Source organism: Hevea brasiliensis, chromosome 9 (genome assembly GCF_030052815.1).
Source record: "Hevea brasiliensis isolate MT/VB/25A 57/8 chromosome 9, ASM3005281v1, whole genome shotgun sequence".
In the NCBI taxonomy this organism is placed as follows: Eukaryota; Viridiplantae; Streptophyta; class Magnoliopsida; order Malpighiales; family Euphorbiaceae; genus Hevea; species Hevea brasiliensis.
In genome coordinates, this window is record NC_079501.1 from 91,384,086 (window position 1) to 91,402,628 (window position 18,543).

The window sequence follows — 18,543 nt, forward strand, 5'->3', positions numbered from 1 at the left end:
GATAGATGATTGATTTTGAATTAGAGATTGTTCTTTCCATGGGTAAAGGGAGAGATATTTTTTTTATTGTTTTTAATCTACTAAGTGTATCTTCATCATGCTTCTGGCAGGAGTATCCATCAAAAAGTGTCCAAGCTGACTTTAGATTTACGTTAAATTAAGATTTGAGTATTTTTGTAATACAATACAAAGTTGAGCAACTATAATGAAATAACTCAGCTGATAAAGATTAAAGAACATATACATGATCATAAAGATTGATTAATTATACCTGTACAGGAGTTAAATTCTTGAGATAAAGATCCTGAGCCTTGTAAACAGTGTTTCCAAGACGCTTGCAGACCTGCTGATCAATCAGATAAGCTCTAATGCCATTCCATTGCTTCCCATTTATAACCATGCTGTGCAACCATTGAGATTAATATCCCCCAACAATGTGCTTCTTTAAACCCTATTCCTGACAGGCTCTTACTAGCACTTGTATTGTCAACCATGTAAACAAAAACAACCTGCGAGCCCAACAAGTACTAACAGCGCCACTAAAGAGTATATCCATAGCAGGCAAGTGAACCTGAAAATTGTACCCAAAAATCCTAGCAATGACATCACAATTAAAATGATTCTCATTACCATTAGAGGCTTCTGAACCACGTTCTGGCAAGACCCCATGGATTTGGAAGTAGAGATACGAACCAATGGCGAAACAACCGGATACCAAAGCCAACAAGTTGAACAATGAGAATAGGCAACTGCTCAGGCGAGCCATTGTATCGGTGTCAGCTAGGGACTAGATCAATTGATTTCTTGACGATCACTGCTTGAGGTTTCTGAAGAGTTTATGTATGGAGTTATATATATATCAAGAGGTCTGATATCGGGTTTTAACTGGACACGCTAATTAAATTAGAAAAAAAAAAGTTATACTTGTGTAATTAATGGTTTTTTTATAATAATTTTATGGCTGTTATTATTTTTTTTTTTCTCTTATATACATAAAATTAAGTAGAGTCTGTTATGCAACTGTTAATTGCTTTCACTAACCCTCCCAATTAGGAAATGTTAATGCTCTAGCTAAGTATACATGGGAAATTTTTACCTAGATTTGGTTTACTATCGATCCAAAATACAAAACATATGAGATCAATATACTTAATAGGTAGGTCTCACCATACATCTCGTATCTTAAATTTATATTAGATTAGTTTTAGATAAGAAAATTTCATATATAAGTTGGCAAATAATAAGTCGTATTTTAAATTTATGATAGACTAAATTTAGATAAAAAAAACCCATATATAAACTGGCAAATAATAAATTAATAGGAGAAAAAAGCAAACAAATTTCTTCTTTAAATTAACTCCACAAAAAAGAACAAAGAACTACAAACTAAACCAAAGGGTTCCACTAACTCCACAAAACTGTATGGAGGGGAGGAGAAGGAAAAAATATATGTAAATAATCTGCTAACTGAAAAAGTATATACTAGTTAATCTGCATAAATATTAATTAGATTTTCGTTAAACACGAGTTAAATACGAGCAAGTGTTACGATAGCTAATCTACCTATTTTAGGATTATTCACCTTTATGGTGAATAAATCCATTATAATTTATCAGTTTTATTTAATTTATAGCGTCTCCATTTAATTAAAAAATTGGCAGGTAACAAAGAATAAAGGCTAGGCTAAGCACCAGTTTCTTAATCTCATCTCTTGATCTTTAAATATTAATTGTATTTTATCTCCTTTGAGATAAAGAAAATTTGGTTGTTATTTTGTTTTTAACAAAGTAAATCTTATTTTATAGATAATTACTATAAAATGAATTAATAATGATATTAGAAATTTTTATGAGATTTCAGTTCAAATCAAACAAATAAGAAATTAAATGCAAATAAAATAAACAAAAAAAATTACAATTTTATTATGGAAACAACATTAATGTAATTTTCTTCTTATGGTCATGGTTTTAGTTCCTAACATGCCATTTCATCTCACCAAACCTTTGTGATGGACCATGAAAATGGGTCTCTGCTTGACCTAATTAGTCTAATGAAAATATATAAAATGTTGGTATTTTTCTCTTTAATCTCTCTAGCATACTCAAAATTTGGATTAGATATAGTCAGACATTAAATTCTAAATTTTTTCTGAATATTATTTATAATAAAAAATGCTCACCTAATTGATAAATACTTACTAGTAAAATGATAAATGGGTTTCTTAATTAGAGAATCATAAAAGCATTTCTTAATTATGAAATCATATATTTGGGAAATTTGAGTGTACTTTCCTCCAATTTTGTACAGTGATATATAAGAATTGGTTATAATGGAAAGAATTGATGTCTTACATATAAATGCCACAAAATCTTATCTAGGCTACCATAAATTGAGAAATTGATCAACAAATCCTACAAATTAAAAGAAAAAGAAAAAAAAAATAATGGTGGTAAAAATAAATCATTAAGCAATATAATTCCTGCGCCAATTGTATCTTTTATCAAGGGAATTGTTCTTCTTGGCACAGCAAGCAGTGGAGAAGACAACTAGAGTGAAGATTAGGACACAAATTAAGAATATAGCCAAAGTCCTCCACTGCTTCCTTATGGTGGCTAGAACCCCAGCTTTGCACGAATTGCAGTTGTAGCATAGCTGCTTCGGGTCAGCACTCCATGCCTTACAGTCACTGTCGTCTACTGCTGGCCCAGAAGTCGCCACCTTCCACGTTGTTCCATTCCTATAATGAAATCCACACTCCGTCGGCGGCTTGCAGCAACCCCCCTGAAAAAAAAAAAAAAAACATAAGGGTCAACCAAACGAATTAAACCAGATCTTATTGGCAGATTACAATGAGATCTGTGTAAAATAAGTACCTGTGTGGGAGAAAATTTCTGTTCCAAGAAATCGTTTTGCTTATTATCATCAGTGAAGGCCTTGCAAACTTTAGCTTCAATCAAACAACTCTTCAAGACATCCCACTTCTTGCCTTTGACGAAGTGGTTCTGCAACCAATGCGAGTAATCTCCAAGCCTGTGATCCTTAAACCCTCGACCTGACAAGGCCTTACCTGCGCTTTCATTAGTGACTACGAAAGCGAAAATCGTGAAAACAACGAGACCAACGATCATCAAAAACAAGAGAATCAGATAAAGCCATAACCAAAAATTGCTCCTGCAGCATGAACCCGTCAACCTCAGAAAAGAAACAAGAAACAAGAAGGCACCCAGTATCACTAGCGAGTTCTTGAGGAATTTTTGGCAATCTGTGGAGGAGCCATGCACGTGAAGGTATACGCCGCCAGCTATGACGGCAAGGCCAACTAGGAGGAAGATGATATTGAGAAGTGTAACAAGGGTGTTGCTTACACGAACCATGGCGTGAATGAACGTGAGAGAGGATTGAGAGAAGAAGGGTTATTTATACGAACCATGACGTGGATGAAGATGAAAGAGGATCGACATTATCTTTGGAAACGGAAACCGATTATTACTAGTCAATTGCTGATTGGTCCATGGGATTAGTTCAGCATCAAAACGTCGTCGTAACTTCAATATTGAGAAGGGTGTTGTAGAATTATAGTAGGAATTGAACTAGACTAGCTATATATCCTCCATCTCAATAAATAAATAAATATCCCGCGCTCTTCCAGTTTTACTTTTTACATTTTTTTTTTAAATATTGTTTTTAAATTTTTTTATATAAAATTATATCATATATTAATAAAACATTATTTTAAAAATTTATTATTATTATAAATTAAATTTTAATTAATAATAAACATATATAATATTAATAATTTTATTAATAAATTAAATTAAAAAAAATAATTTTATTGATAATAATTATTAATTAATTTAATTATTTACTTCACCACAGTCTTCGGTTGATGTCCAACCTTTTGGTCACAAATCCAAAGAGAATCGCTGAGGCAATTCGGAAAAAGGCTTTGAATGGTCCACTTCCCAAGGCTTTGGAAAATTTATTATTTGCTTCTTGAGTTTTGACGGAAGTTATAATTTTTTTTTATATATTTTAAAAATTTAACAATTTAATTTCATATTTATATTTTTATCAAAATTAAAAAATTTTTTATTTAATATTAGTGTTAATTTAAGAAAAAAAAAATAAATATATCTTTTATTCAATTAAGAAAAATTTATTATTTGACTCATGGGTTTGAAAAATATTATGATTTAGTTTCTATATTTTAGAAATTAAATGATTCAATTCCTCACTCATGTTCCATTCAATTAAAATTAATTTTTTCTATTTTATAACAAAAATAAAAAAAATTAATAAGAAAAAAATAAATTCTAATAATTTCAATAATTATCAAATACAATGACTAAATCATTCAATTGTCAAAATCTAGGAATTAAGTTGTAATATTAGTCAAAATCAAGGAACCAAATAGTAAATTTTTTTTAATTGAATAAAGGATATATCTGTTTTTTAACTAAACTAACAAGAATATTGAATAGAAAGACATTTGATTTTAATGAAAGCATAAATGAGAGATTAAATAGTTCAATTTTTAAAATATAGAGATCAAATCATAATATCGGTCAAAACTCAGGGACCAAATAGTAAATTATCTTAAAATATTACTAAGTGCTCTACACAAATATTTGATTTTAGCTCGTGTTCTTCCATGGAATTTTCAAACCAGAATGGCACAGTTACTGAATCCCATGAATATCTAGCATGCTTGACTAATCAAGATGTTGACATGAGGATTAATTGATTTGAGGTTATAATTTAAGAACATAATATAGAAGACCTATCTGAGAGCTCAAATGGAGGCTAATGGTCTTTTAAGCTAGGGAAGAGCAGTTTTCGGTTTAAACAGAAAAATCGAACTGAATCGATTCAATCGATTCGGTTTTAAAATTCAATCAGTTCGATTCGATTTATAATTTTGAATATTTCGGTTAATCGGTTCGATTCAATTATTTTCATAAAAAATAAAAAAAACCGAACTGAACCGAAATTATTAATATATATAGGAAATCAAAGAAATCAAACCAAAATGAATCGAACCGAACCGAAATCAAAGAAAACCGAACCGAACCTTAAGATTTTTTAGTTTTGATTTCTAATTTTTTTTGTCTTTATGTTTTATTATTTAGATTTAATGTTAAAAATATGAAATTTTATAAATTTCAGTTTGATCGGTTTAAAACCGAACCAAATCGATATTTATCGATTTGATTCGATTTAATTTTTTCTTATTAATCAATTTGATTCGATTTTTAAAATTTTTTATTTTTAATTTTCAATTTTATCGGTTCGGTTCAGTTTGAAACCAAACCGACCATTTGCACACCCCTATTTTAAACTGATCTCCCAAAGAGCAGCGTGCTTCTCCAAAGCATCTTTTAGTATCGAGTACTCTTGTTTGTTAATTATTTCAAGATCTCTATGAACTCATGTTTGCTGTGTTCATAACTTCTTATATGGGTTTTGATTTGGTTGCAGCTTCTGTAAATTGAAGAGGAACTTGGACAAGTTCGTTATGCTGGTGAAGCTTTCAGATCCTCAGAGGGAGCTCTATTTCGCCCGGCAGGATAGGGTACCTAGGAAAATCTTTGGGAAATTTTTGGCAAAACCAGTCCACTTAGATGTCAATTGCAAACATAATTGTCTAATTAATTAGGCATTAGAATCCACATTTTCAAATAATTCAGTGCAAGCATAGATCTTAGCAATTGGATCAAATGATAAAGACTATTGGCTTCATTTAGAGGTACTAGAATTTGATATCTGTATGGACTTTACTGAAAATAAGAGCTAAACATTAACAGCCGGGCCTGTATATACTCCTTGACGCATATAAAGATTGTCTGGAGTTCCTATCTGTGCAAGCCATGCATAGTCTTCTTCTTTTCCATCACTCTTCTCAGTTCCATTTCCTGTAGCTGCAGGGTAACATGTTCAATAAGGTTCTCAACATGTAGCTCATTTCTCATAAAACAAATCTGAAATATACATTCATTTCGACATACGTATGCAGCATTGGTGAAGATTATCAGGAAAGAACAAGAACTGATAGCAAATACAAATACAAGAATACTTACAGAAGGAGGAATAAGGGTAATCGTGGTAGTACGCACATTTCCTCCCAGCATCTTCCCTGTAAGATGGTGTGAGAATGTCAAGCACAGCACAAGGGGTGACTGCAGTGAAACAGTGGAGATTCCCCCCACTTTTTGGGTACAAGACTGATGTTCCGCATGGAGCTGTCAAAACTTTATCAACTGCCAACTTTGCCAACTTTACTGCCAAAGATATATTATTTTACTCAAATTTGGTTACCACCCATGTAATGGCCATCCAGTTGCTAATCGCACATAATTTTACTTTTTTAAAAAATCACAGCAAAAGCCAAATAATCACTGTCAAGCACGACTACTGGTAATAATTTGCAGTTATAAAAACTAAGGGGGAGGTGTATTCACAATGATGATCCTATTACAGGTCAGGCAAACAAGGTGAAGCCAAATAGCCAATATCCTTTAATGTTCATCAGAATGTCTTTGGGTAAGTCCATCAATTAATCGAAACAATCTTCCAGCTAGGGGCGGAACTAGAACTTTCAAGTTGTTGGTTGGGAAGGGGGGGGGGGGGGGGGAGAGGGTGTGGCGAGGGGCCCAAGAAAAGCAACAATAAAAAAATTGAGTATTTAAAGAGTTCAAAGTAACTATAATACTTTAAAAAGACATAAAAATTTTAAGAGTCAATTGAAAATTTTCAAGTGATTAGATATATATTTCAAAAAAAAAATAATAGAAAATATAAGAGTTTCAATAGAAGTTTTATAAGGTTGGGGGGACCAAATATATATTCTAACAAAGGGCCTATTTGGCATTGCTGTTAGAACTATTGTTGAGAAAATCACTTTTTTAGATGTACTAGTTAGAGAGTATTAAAAAATAATTTAAAATTAAATTTGATAAGTTTTAGTCATAAGAATATTAAAATAACAAAACTTTTTTCAAACTGCTTTTTTCAACAGTATTTAAAATGGTGCTTTTCTTTAGAAAAGTAATTTTGGACCTCTAAACGCAATGCCAAACAAGCACGAAATTTACAGAAAATATAGGGATATAAATTGAAATTTTGCAAAGTTTGGAGGGGCCATGGCCCCTCCAATAATGCATGTAGTTCCGCTCCTACATCCAGCTGACCAAATTCCATCCATTGCATACATGGCCAAACAATGAGTCAATGATCCGAAGTTTAGCCCATAAACAGGGATGCTTTAGCTGCACATTACCATATTCTATCAACTAGACAAATAGTCTGAGAAATCGCATCATTAGTGGATTTCTTTAATTCATCAAGGCAACATTCCTTCATGCAAGGTCAGAAAACTGTGGACAGAAATCTTAGTATTCTGTGTTTGGTTTAAACAGGTATCTAAGATTACCCATATTCTCACATTCTATTCCATTTACAGACAGGAATCTCACATTTCATCTGTTTGAAAAATTAGACAGTGTCCGATAATCTTGCCCAAAATACTTTGTTGTTCTGGAAGACAAATACCACTAACAAGAATTGTTATGCCACATATTGTCATAGTCCTTTTTCTCTTGAATTTCTATTACACAAGTCTTGAAACAACCAAGTTACTTTCTTTCTTCTACTTACCTTAATGCATAGCTTGTTAGGCAGATATGCTTTGATTATTAGACAGGTAGTCTGCACTGACTTCTGTTCTCTTCTGTTTTAACATTAGGATGTGCTCTCTCCAATTTATAAAAAGGATACTTGCATATTGCAGCTAAGCATTTTCCTTTTTATTTTCTCTTCTTTTGCTGCTTGCTAAGCAATTGACAATATATATATATATATATATATGTTGGAATCCCTTAATTAATGCATTAGCTGTAAATTAGAATGTAAATCAGTGATATTAGGGATATTTGTATTTATTAGCTTTTATTTTCTTTCCTATTAAGGCTATAGCCTTTGTGTATAAATTTGAATCATTGTAACACTGTGAAATACATCAAGAAATTCTTCAATTCTCTCTAATCTCAACATGGTATCAGAGCCTTAGCCATTTTATCTGGCATTTTTTTTTTTTTTTGCAGAGAGAAAACAGTGAGAAATAGTTAGGGTTTGTGTGGGTAAGCCTTGAAAGCGGGTCTGTTGAGGAAGGTAGTTGTCACCGCCCCTTTAGGAAGGAAGAGAACCTCCTCGCCGGTCCTCACCTGGATTCTCGCCGCCATCCAGTGAGGCGCATGATCCCACTCGCCGACAGAAGGTTTCCGCCTCATGTACACGCGCCAGGGAGTGAGCTTGTTCCTAGTCAGTTTTTTTGACAGTACTTTTTTTTTTTTCGACAACATCCCTAGTATATACCGCCTCTATCCAGTCCATTCTTATCTCTTGGTTTACAATTTTGTTTTTGAGTATTTGTCTTTTGCCTACTGTTTCTTTTAATCAATTCTCTGAATCATATCTGATGTAAAAAATTCAGTAGTTAAAGAGAAAATGACTACTACAACTAAAAATCCCTCATTAATTATTAGCCCCGTAAAGCTTGATGGGACAAATTAACTTGCATGGTCTAGATCGTGTCTCCTTTTTATTCGAACTAGAGGGTTGCAGGGTTATCTTACTGGAGATAAGCAAAAACCAGAAAAGTCTGCTTCTACCTACAGTCAATGGGAGTCAGAAAATTCTCTTATCATGTCATGGCTTATCAATTTCATGCAACCACATATAGCTCGTGGGTATTTACTGTTGAATAGTGCAGCTGCCCTTTAGAGTGCAGTTTCTCAAACCTATTCTCAAGTTGGGAACGATGCACAAGTGTATGAGTTTCGAAACAAGATTCATGGTATGAAATAGGGTGAGCTAACTATTGCTCAATATTATGCAGAATTGAGTAGTCTATGGCAGGAACTGGACTTTTACCAGGACTTTCAGGCCTTATATCCTGAAGATGCTGTTAAATTTCAGAAGTTGGTTGAGAAAGAGCGGATCTATATAGAGTGGAGAAAGCGAATCCATATAGCCGACCCCAAATTTTTGGGATAAAAATTTAATTGAGTTGAGTTGAGTTGAGTTGTTGAATATGGAATATGATCAAATTAGGGTCCAAGTGCTTGGGAATGATCCTTTACCTACCTTAAGACAGACATACTCTTATGTTCAACAGGAAGAGAGCAAGAGGAGTGCCATGATTCATTCTATGTCTGTTGATAAGGCAGAACTAGTTGCTAATTCCTCACGTGAACAATCACATGGTTCATCAAATAAAGATCAACTACATTGTGACTATTGTGAAAAAAACTGGCATTCTAAGGAACACTGTTGGAAATTGCATGGACGCCCCACTAAAGGGCGTGGAGGAAAAATGATGAACCTTACTAGACCACAAGCTAATGTATATGAGGCTGTGAATCTGTCTGAAGATACTACCACCACTCAGATGTTTTTCAATGAAGAGGTACAGACTCTAAGGCATTAGCTATCACAACTTGAATCGCAATCCACCACAGTTGCCTCTTCTAACTTCGTCAATTTAGGTAATGTTTTTCTTACCAATCTTAATAATTCTTTTTTGGTTATAGATTCTAGAGCAAACAAGCATATGACAGGCTCTTCAAATAAATTCATATCCTATTCTCCATGTTCAGGAAAAGTAAAAGTCCGCACTGCGGATGGATCTTTATCTAGTATTTCTGGAACAGATTCTGTTAAATGCACCCCTAATATAAGTCTTAGTTCTGTTTTACATGTGCCTAGTTTTCCTATTAACCTCTTATATGTCAGTTTAATCACAAAAACTCTAAACTGCAAAATTGAATTTTTCCCAACTCACTGTGTATTTCAGGAATTGACGACAGGGAGAACGACTGGCAGTGGTAGACTACAAGATGGGCTATATCTCTTGAATGATTATGTTGGCCAGGCCATGTTGGGGCAATCTATGGGTGTTGAGGAACAAATTATAATGTGGCATAGGAGACTAGGACATCCTTCATTTACTGTGTTAAAAAAACTTTATCCTTTTCTGTTTAAACAATGCAAAACTGAATTATTAGCATGTGATGCTTGTGAGTTTGCTAAACATACTAGACAATCTTATCCTGCAATAAATAATAAGGCTTCAGTTCCTTTTATGACTATCCATTCTGATGTATGAAGGCCTACTCAAACTGTGTCTTTATCGGGTTACAGATGGTTTTTGACCTTTATTGATTGTTGTAGTAGGTTAACTTGGGTATATTTGATGAAAGGGAAAAATGAAGTTTTCTCTTGTTTCCAGCAGTTCCATAAAATGATTAGTACACAGTTTGATGCTCATATTAAAATATTGAGAACAGATAATGGTACAGAATATATGAATGGAGTCTTTTAAGAGTATTTGAAGGCACATGGGATTTTACATCAAACTTCTTGTGTTAATACTAGTTCACAAAATAGGGTATGTGAGAGAAAAAATACACTTACTTGAGGTTGCTAAGTCTCTTATATTTACCATGAATGTTCCTAAACCTTACTGGGGGGATGTTATTATTTCTGCTGCATATCTTGTTAACAGGATGCCTCTTCAGACATTAGAGTTTAAGAGTCCTTTAGAGGTTTTGCAGGGTAAAAATTCATATACTATTCCTCCAAAGGTATTTGGTTGTGTTTGCTTTGTTCATAAGCTTAATAGTGGGAAATTAGAACCCCGAGCCCTGAAATGTGTTTTTGTTGATTATTCTAGCACTCAAAAGGGACATAGGTGTTATCGGTCCTTCATGAAAATATTTTGTGAGTATAGACGTTACCTTCAGGGAATCTGAATCCTATTTCTATCTACCTCTTCAAGGGGAACATAGGAAGGAAGAGGTGTATTTTCCTTCATCCTCATCCTCTCCCAACCTTCAATTTCAGGGGGAGAATCTGGGTTTAGAGCCTATACCTAACAATGAAACTCAGGGAGAGTCACATAAATCTCGAGAAAGACTGAAAAGGCCATATTTGAGAACATATACTCGACGAAACAAGACAGATATAGCCATCGAGCAGGAGACTGCTGATCAACCGGAATCCCTGGATTCAATTCTTGGATATCTTGAGGTATATGATGAGTCTCCTTTGGCTCCTGATGAGTCTAATTTTGATTCTCAGTCTGTTCTTCTTTCTTCTGATAATGATCTTAATATTCCTATTGCTCTCCGGATAGGTGTTAGGACCTGTACTAAACATCCCATTTCTAATTTCATCTCCTATAATTCTCTGTCTCCATCCTACAGAGCCTTTCGACTGTCTGTTTCCTCTGTCTCTATCTCACAGGATTGGAAGAAAGCTTGCCTCGATCCAAAATGGAGGGCAGCTATGGTGGAGGAAATGAAAGCTTTGACAAAGAATGAGACATGGGAACTGGTCACTCTCCCACTGGAAAAGAAGCTAGTTTGATGCAAGCGGGTGTTCACTGTGAAGCATAGAGCAGATGGTTCAATTGAGAGGTATAAGGCCAGACTGGTAGCAAAAGGCTTCACACATACGTATGAAGTAGATTACCAAGAGACCTTTGCTCCTGTTGCTAAAATGAATATCATCAGAATTCTGTTGTCATGTGCAGCGAATCTTGAGTGGAACTTGCAGCAGTTTGATGTTAAAAATGCCTTTTTACATGGTGACTTGGAAGAAGAAGTGTATATGGAAATTCCTCCAGGGTTTGAGGATGAGAAGACTAGAGGAAAAGTTTGCAGATTGAAAAAGGCTTTGTATGGTCTAAAACAGTCACCTAGAGCATGATTTGATAGGTTCAGTAAAGCGATGATCTCCTTTGGATACTGCCAAAGCAATGCTGATCATACATTGTTTATGAGGCATCGTAGAGGCAAAATCACACTACTTATTGTCTATGTGGATGATATTGTGGTAACTGGTAACGATAAGGAAGAAATTGCCCTTTTAAAGGAGCGCCTAGCACAGGAGTTTGAAATCAAAGATTTAGGAAGGCTCAAGTACTTTCTTGGAATAGAGGTTGCCAGATCAGATAAGGGAATCTTTATTTCTCAAAGAAAGTATATCTTGGATCTGTTGAAAGAAACAGGAATGCTGGGCTGTAAACCGGCAAAGTCTCCTATTGAGGCCAATCATAAATTGCAGCTAGAGTTGGAAAATCAGTGGATTTAGGGAGATATCAGAGGTTGGTTGGCAAACTAATTTATCTTTCGCACACTAGACCGGACATAGCATATGTAGTTGGTCTAGTGAGCCAGTATATGCATGATCCTCATGAATCTCATTTGGAAATTGTTTTCCGCATCTTGCGATACCTAAAATCTACACCTGGGAAATGACTTCTTTTCTCAAAGCATGGTCACCTTCAGATTAAAGCCTTTACATATGCAGATTGGACTGGGTCTCTTGATGATAGGAGATCAACATCAGGATATTGTACCTTTGTTGGTGGTAATCTAGTCACCTGGAGAAGTAAGAAGCAAAATGTGACAGCTATATCCAATGCAGAAGCCGAATTCAGGGCAATAGCTCAAGGTATCTATGGGTTATTGTGGTTACGGAAGTTAATGGAAGAATTAAAATTGTTTAAAGCTAATGGTTTGTTTTTGTTTTGTGATAACAAAGCAACAATCAGTATAGTTCATAATCCAGTTCAGCATGATCAGACCAAGCATATAGAGATTGATAGACACTTTATGAAACAAAAAATTGTGGATGGTTCCTTAAGTGTCTCTTACGTAGGTTCGAAAGATCAGTAAGCTGATATGTTCACTAAAGGGTTAAGTTGTAAGGTATTTCATACCCTAGTTTGCAAGTTGGGTATGTATAACATACATAAATCAACTTGAGGGGGAGTGTTGAAATCCCTTAATTAGTGCATTAGTTGTAAATTAGAATGTGTTAAAATCCCTTAATTAGTGCATTAGCTGTAAATTAGAATGTAAATTAGTGATATTAGGGACATTTGTATTTATTAGCTTTTATTTTCTTCCCTATTAAGGCTATAGCCTTTGTGTAAAAATTTGAATCATTATAACACTGTGAAATACATCAAGAAATTCTTTAATTCTCTCTAATCTCAACAATATATATATATATATATATATATATATATATATATATATATATATATATATATATAAATAATTCCTCATAATGTTTGACAATTGTGTACATAGTAGATTTCATATAATTGCAAGAATTTGTACCTTAGTGGCTTAGTCACATTTAAACGATGCAAAAGGAAATAGTGCTTCTCCTTTACAAAAAGCACTATTCCATTAAAATGAAAAAAAGCAAAATATTGAAATGTAATATAGAAAACTAGTAATCAAGGTGTAGCCTTAATCTTGCCATGAATGCCTACATGATTTAGAGGATGAACAACATAGTAATCATACATCCTACAAATTGTTTCTCCCAATCAATCAAACAAAACAATAATCTTACACCCAGACATCTCATTCCCCATAAAGTGATTCCAAAAGTAAATTAGAATCCATGAACCCATCCACCCAACATCAACTGTTATGCTGGAACAACCACCATAATTGACAAAAGTCATCATACTATATATGCTGCTTCTGAACAATACTAGTTCCAGAAAGCAGGCACTATGTTTTTTAAATAAAACTGAATAACTTGTTGTATTATTGCATGTAACACATGGAATGTATAAAAAACACAGGCAGATAATATGATTACTGCTCTAATCCATTCAGTTCACTCAAAAGAAGAAAAAAAAAAAAAGCAGAAAGAAAGGAAAACACACACACACACACACACACACACATAATGTTGATGCTCCATGATCAACATATATGAGCTCATTATGTAAACATATATGGCCTACTCCACATGGCTAGAAGAAATGCAATCCACAGGTGAAGGTTAGAACTAAAGTGGTTCCAACTGATGGTTACGAAAGGAAAATTTGTTCCACAATTTGAAAATGAGATTAACAAGGGAAACTTGAGTATATGGATTTTGCATAGACTAGACTTTGGTTTGGAATTTAAATACAGCTAGGACCTAAAAAAGAAAACAAATAAAGCCACCACCCAAATAACTGTACAGGTTTGAAATTAAAGCCCAGTTTTAGAGCAGACCAGCTATTTCAAATCCACATAGTCACTGTAGGAAGATTAGGGCTATAGGAATAAATAATTAGAAGATCTAACTTGAATAAATTGAAGAAGAGAAAATGTGTTAACTAGAATGAATAATTACAAAAGAGAGCTAAGCCTATTTATATACAAACAAATCATGCCAAAAAGGAAGAATAGTTGGTGACCTTATTCTAAGGAGCAATAGGCCAAAACTAAGGTAATTAATATTAACAGTCTTCAACTAAAAATTAAAACACAGTTCCTTTCAGTTTGTGGAAATCTTAAAACTCTCATGTTAGAAACTGGAAAAGGATGTAATTAAAATCAAACCTGGTGGATAACTAGATCCCTTGCTTTTATAAATGCAGGTAGGTTCAACCCAGTCATAAGCTTTCACATGCAAGGAGCCATAGAGAACTTTACTGAAAACAGTCATGCCAGGATGGTCATGGAGCGGAATTACTGAGGAAGTAGGAAAGCAGAATATACACATCTGCATAAACAATTATTTCCCATATGAAGCAATTTTGAACAGCAAGAGCTGATATTTCCTAAGTAATTTTCAGATTAATAGTTCAAATAAAAAAGCAGCTCACAAAATATTAAAGGAAAAATTTAGTGCAATTATTTTGCTTCTCTAAACACATGAAGTCACTGACACTCACAAAAATGCAATTCTAAAAATTGAAAAGGAAATGAAGGGAGAGAAAAAAAAAGTAACACCATGTATTATGAAAGTTGAGCACACTAAGTATGTAACAAAATTTCTAGTTTAAAAATTGTAAAACAGCTTTATAAAATTATTCTAGAGTGAGGACCAATGATAACAAGCTTAAAAGCTAACTATCTCTGAAAAAGTATGGCAAAACTCACTGTAAAACTATCACACTCATAAATATCTATGTATGTAATTGGTTGAGTCCATCGAGCCGCCTGACTTAATCGGTTCAGTCCAAAAAAGCCATGCCCCCGATCATCATCTGGATTTTCCTCTTTAAGCCCTACATCAGCAGCATGAACAGTGTCTGCAGAACAGCAATAGTTACTGATGTATCGAAGCCACAAAGGCAGCATACTGTAAATACGTAATATCACTTTATAATACTTCTGAAAAGCAAAAACATCCCTCTTGCTATAAACATTATTTTGTTGTTGATTTGGCTTTGATTAGTGTTCAAACTCAAATAGCTCACAATCTTAAATATGACTCCAATACCATTGAGTTAAAACGCATTTAATTTCTATAAACAGATTTCAAATATAACTAAGGTTCCATTTGGAATTGTGTTTCAGAGGCCAAAACACTGATTTAAAACTGTTTTTCAAAAAAACACCCTTTTAGATTCTGTTGAAAAACAGTTTAAAAAAGTTACTTTGCTGTTTTGAAATTCTTATAACTAAAATATATCAAATTTAAATTAATTGAGATAATAATTTTCTTAACAGCAGATCCACCAACAATGACAAGACCCTAATACTCAATGGTTGCTAACCATAAACAGTTTTTAAATGGGAATTGAATATCAACAATTATGCATCGTCTCCCCATCTAAACATAGAAGGTGATAACACTGACATCTGAAAATAGATGATTGTCATCTACCTGATAATTTGAATCTCCTACTATCAACCATTTCTGGAGTTGAACATTATCGCCCAAATAGCCGGTTGATTTTACAGTAGATAAAATAAACCAGTAGAAACCATATCCCATTTGGCCAAAACAGCATTTAAAAAAAATTGAAGAGGGAAACTTTCCCAAATAATGAAACAAATCCCAATTACTTACAAGTATCATTTCCTCAATATCAGACTTAAAAAAGAGCAAACATCCTGAACTTCCACATAATTCAAGAAACCCACCGGGGAATCGATCCAAAGATGAAAATTACGCACATATATCAAGAAACAACATACCCAAAAGAGAACAGAGCTTGCTGATAGCTGGGGAAGAAGAAGAAGGAATCCCCAAAGGCGTGAAGGTGGTAGTGCAGAGTTCGTAAAGAGCCTGAACTTTAGAAAAGGAGCTTTGCTCCGCCATGTTTACGTGGCTCCTGAAACACACAGAAAAAAGCGGGTTGTTTCTGGCTCCTAAAAGAATCCTTCGGGCCTTATCAGATGCTTGGTGTAATTTTGAAAACATTTTGGTCATGATTGAAAATGAATTGAGAAATATTGAAGTAATAATAAAAGCAAAAAAAGAAATTCTATAAATTGCAGATCTTGTAAAGACTGAAATGGGACTTCTTCTTTAGCTGTTTCTGACTTTCCGTGGCCTCTTCCCGTGGGTGTGGCTTTGGAAGCTCTATAGTTTTGGGGTTGTTAGCTGAATTTATATATATATTTTTTTTTATTTTTTCCAAAAATTTTTATATTTATGAAAAAAAATTTATAATATGCATATTTTCTTCTTCTAAAAAAATATCAATACTATTAATTAGTGTTAATTTAATAATATTATAATTGTCTTTAATATAGTTTATTCTTCAATACAAATTAATATTTTCTTTTGATATTAACTTCAATTAAAATTATTTTTTAAAGCTTAAGTAAAAAATTATTTTTTTTATACATTTAAACATAAAATATGTATAAATAATATTAGAATAATTTTAATTACGAAATTAGAAAAATAAATATTTGTAAAATAAGCATTGAGAGGGAGGGAGAGTTGGAGAAGGGCTAAGATCGTAATTATCAAATGTGCAAGGTGCACTAAGGCATTAAGGAATCCGAAATCTAGGCGTAATGCTCAAGCGCACCGAATAAGGTGAGGTGCAAAAATAATAAATTATATATATTTAATTGATTTATATTTATTAAATAATATGATAGTGAGAAAATAATTAAATTGGTAAATTATATGCTTATTTATTGTTAATTTTAAAAAAATAAATTAATATTCAAAATTAATTCTATCTCATATTGAAAGAATTTAATAATTTCCATAGCATGAACTTAATTCATCATAAATTAAATATTTGACAAATTAACTGCTTTGAAAAAATTGAACATACACTCAGTTTAAAAAAAAAAATTAAAATTTGTCAAGAATGGTGAATAGATGGAGTTATAAGTGAAATTGTTCATTTTTCTTGTTAACAAATTAAAATTGCCAGCAAATATTGTTCTCAAATTATAATTTCCAAAACTAAATATTATGCAATATGTAATTTTTAATATTAAAAAAAAAAGCATGCAGAAAGGCACAAGCACAAAGCTTCATTTTCAAGAGAACCTAACTTGCATGCTAGAGTGAATTGCTGCAGCTGCACCGCAGCTGCACGAGCACTTCTCGTATGTCATAAATGACCTACAATTTAAGGTAAGGAGTAAGAAGGATGGATCTTCTTCTATTTTTGAAAATTAAATCATACAACTAAGATAATTACTAAAATTGAAACGAATGTAACGTTTGCATATTAAATTATAAAATTAAAATATTTGACTAATACTAAAAAAAATTATCAATTAGAAGGAAATTCTTATCGAGATCTGTTCAATATGAATTTAAATCACAAAATTTAAGATTTTATATATTTAATAAATAGATTTTATCATAAATTTTATATCTTCGTGATGAAAAAATATGAGTTGCCATTAACCTTTTCTTTTTTGTATATGCATAAATTTTATTTTTCCTAATGATAAAAAAAATTAAAATTGGAAAAAATAATTGTCAAAATCAGAAAATTAACTGTCAAAAATTGTGTCATGTAAGTTAGTTTTGAATCAAATTAGAAATTTAACTATAATTGCAATAAATCTTAAAAATTAATAAAAATTACTAAAATAATTAGCAATAATTAAATAGAAATTTTAGTCTTCCTTCATTTTGAGGTGCAGAAAGTGAAGAGATTTCGAGTTTAAATCTCTTCAATTGTCTATTCTAAGATAATTCACCTTTGTAGTAAGAAGAGAGATGACTACCTCTTGTTGCGCAACTCATTAATTGTTATTCAGTCCATTGGGCCTCCATTGAATGTAAAAAGAAATTAAAAAGAAATTTAAAATTATTATTTTTTTTGGTAATTTGTGATTTTACATATTCAATTTATATATATATATATATATATATATATATATATATATATATATATATATATATAATTCAATTTTTCTTTAGAAAATATAAAAATATATGAAACTTCTTGTACATTTATTCATTCAATATGGTGAAATTGACACATCATTTAAAATTATGACTGATCTTATCCAAAGACATGGTAAGATTTACTTATAAATATATTATTTCAACTTCTAATCTTGAATTAGCAGTGAGGTCTTAAATGCAAACAATTATTGTGTTCACAATTATTGATTCTCTTAAATTAAAATAATAAAAACAAAAAAAATTAAGAATAAAATAAATTAAATTTATTTTACTTTTTTTAATATATTAATACAAATAAATATGGGATCACAAAAGCAATTATAAATACTCAATTTTTCATAA

The 18,543-nt window shown here is 32.4% G+C and overlaps 2 protein-coding genes across 2 annotated transcripts; both read right to left on the reverse strand.

Moving 5' to 3' along the window:
• Nucleotides 1–2,310: 2,310 nt before the first annotated feature.
• LOC110651862 (tetraspanin-8-like) lies at nucleotides 2,311–3,391 on the reverse strand. The gene is made up of 2 exons (XM_021807327.2): nucleotides 2,874–3,391; nucleotides 2,311–2,781 (listed from the first exon to the last, which is right to left on the reverse strand). Exons 1-2 carry the CDS (start codon nucleotides 3,372–3,374, stop codon nucleotides 2,464–2,466), a joined length of 819 nt encoding a protein of 272 aa, XP_021663019.2. The 5' UTR covers nucleotides 3,375–3,391; the 3' UTR covers nucleotides 2,311–2,463.
• A 2,237-nt stretch (nucleotides 3,392–5,628) lies between these two features.
• On the reverse strand, nucleotides 5,629–16,394 carry LOC110651863 (plant cysteine oxidase 3). The gene is made up of 5 exons (XM_021807328.2): nucleotides 16,005–16,394; nucleotides 14,961–15,112; nucleotides 14,418–14,580; nucleotides 6,078–6,278; nucleotides 5,629–5,918 (listed from the first exon to the last, which is right to left on the reverse strand). Exons 1-5 carry the CDS (start codon nucleotides 16,237–16,239, stop codon nucleotides 5,791–5,793), a joined length of 879 nt encoding a protein of 292 aa, XP_021663020.2. The 5' UTR covers nucleotides 16,240–16,394; the 3' UTR covers nucleotides 5,629–5,790.
• Between the last annotated feature and the right edge of the window lie 2,149 nt (nucleotides 16,395–18,543).

Coding starts and splice junctions, on each gene's coding strand:
- LOC110651862 (XM_021807327.2), bottom strand. CDS start 3,374: ATGGTTCGTGTAAGCAACACCCTTGTTACACTTCTCAATATCATCTTC. Junction 2,782..2,873: donor AGAAATTTTCTCCCACACAG/GTACTTATTTTA, acceptor TTTTTTTTTCAG/GGGGGTTGCTGCAAGCCGCC.
- LOC110651863 (XM_021807328.2), bottom strand. CDS start 16,239: ATGACCAAAATGTTTTCAAAATTACACCAAGCATCTGATAAGGCCCGA. Junction 14,581..14,960: donor ATGAGTGTGATAGTTTTACA/GTGAGTTTTGCC, acceptor TTGTTTATGCAG/ATGTGTATATTCTGCTTTCC. Junction 6,279..14,417: donor GGGATCTAGTTATCCACCAG/GTTTGATTTTAA, acceptor TATCTTTGGCAG/TAAAGTTGGCAAAGTTGGCA.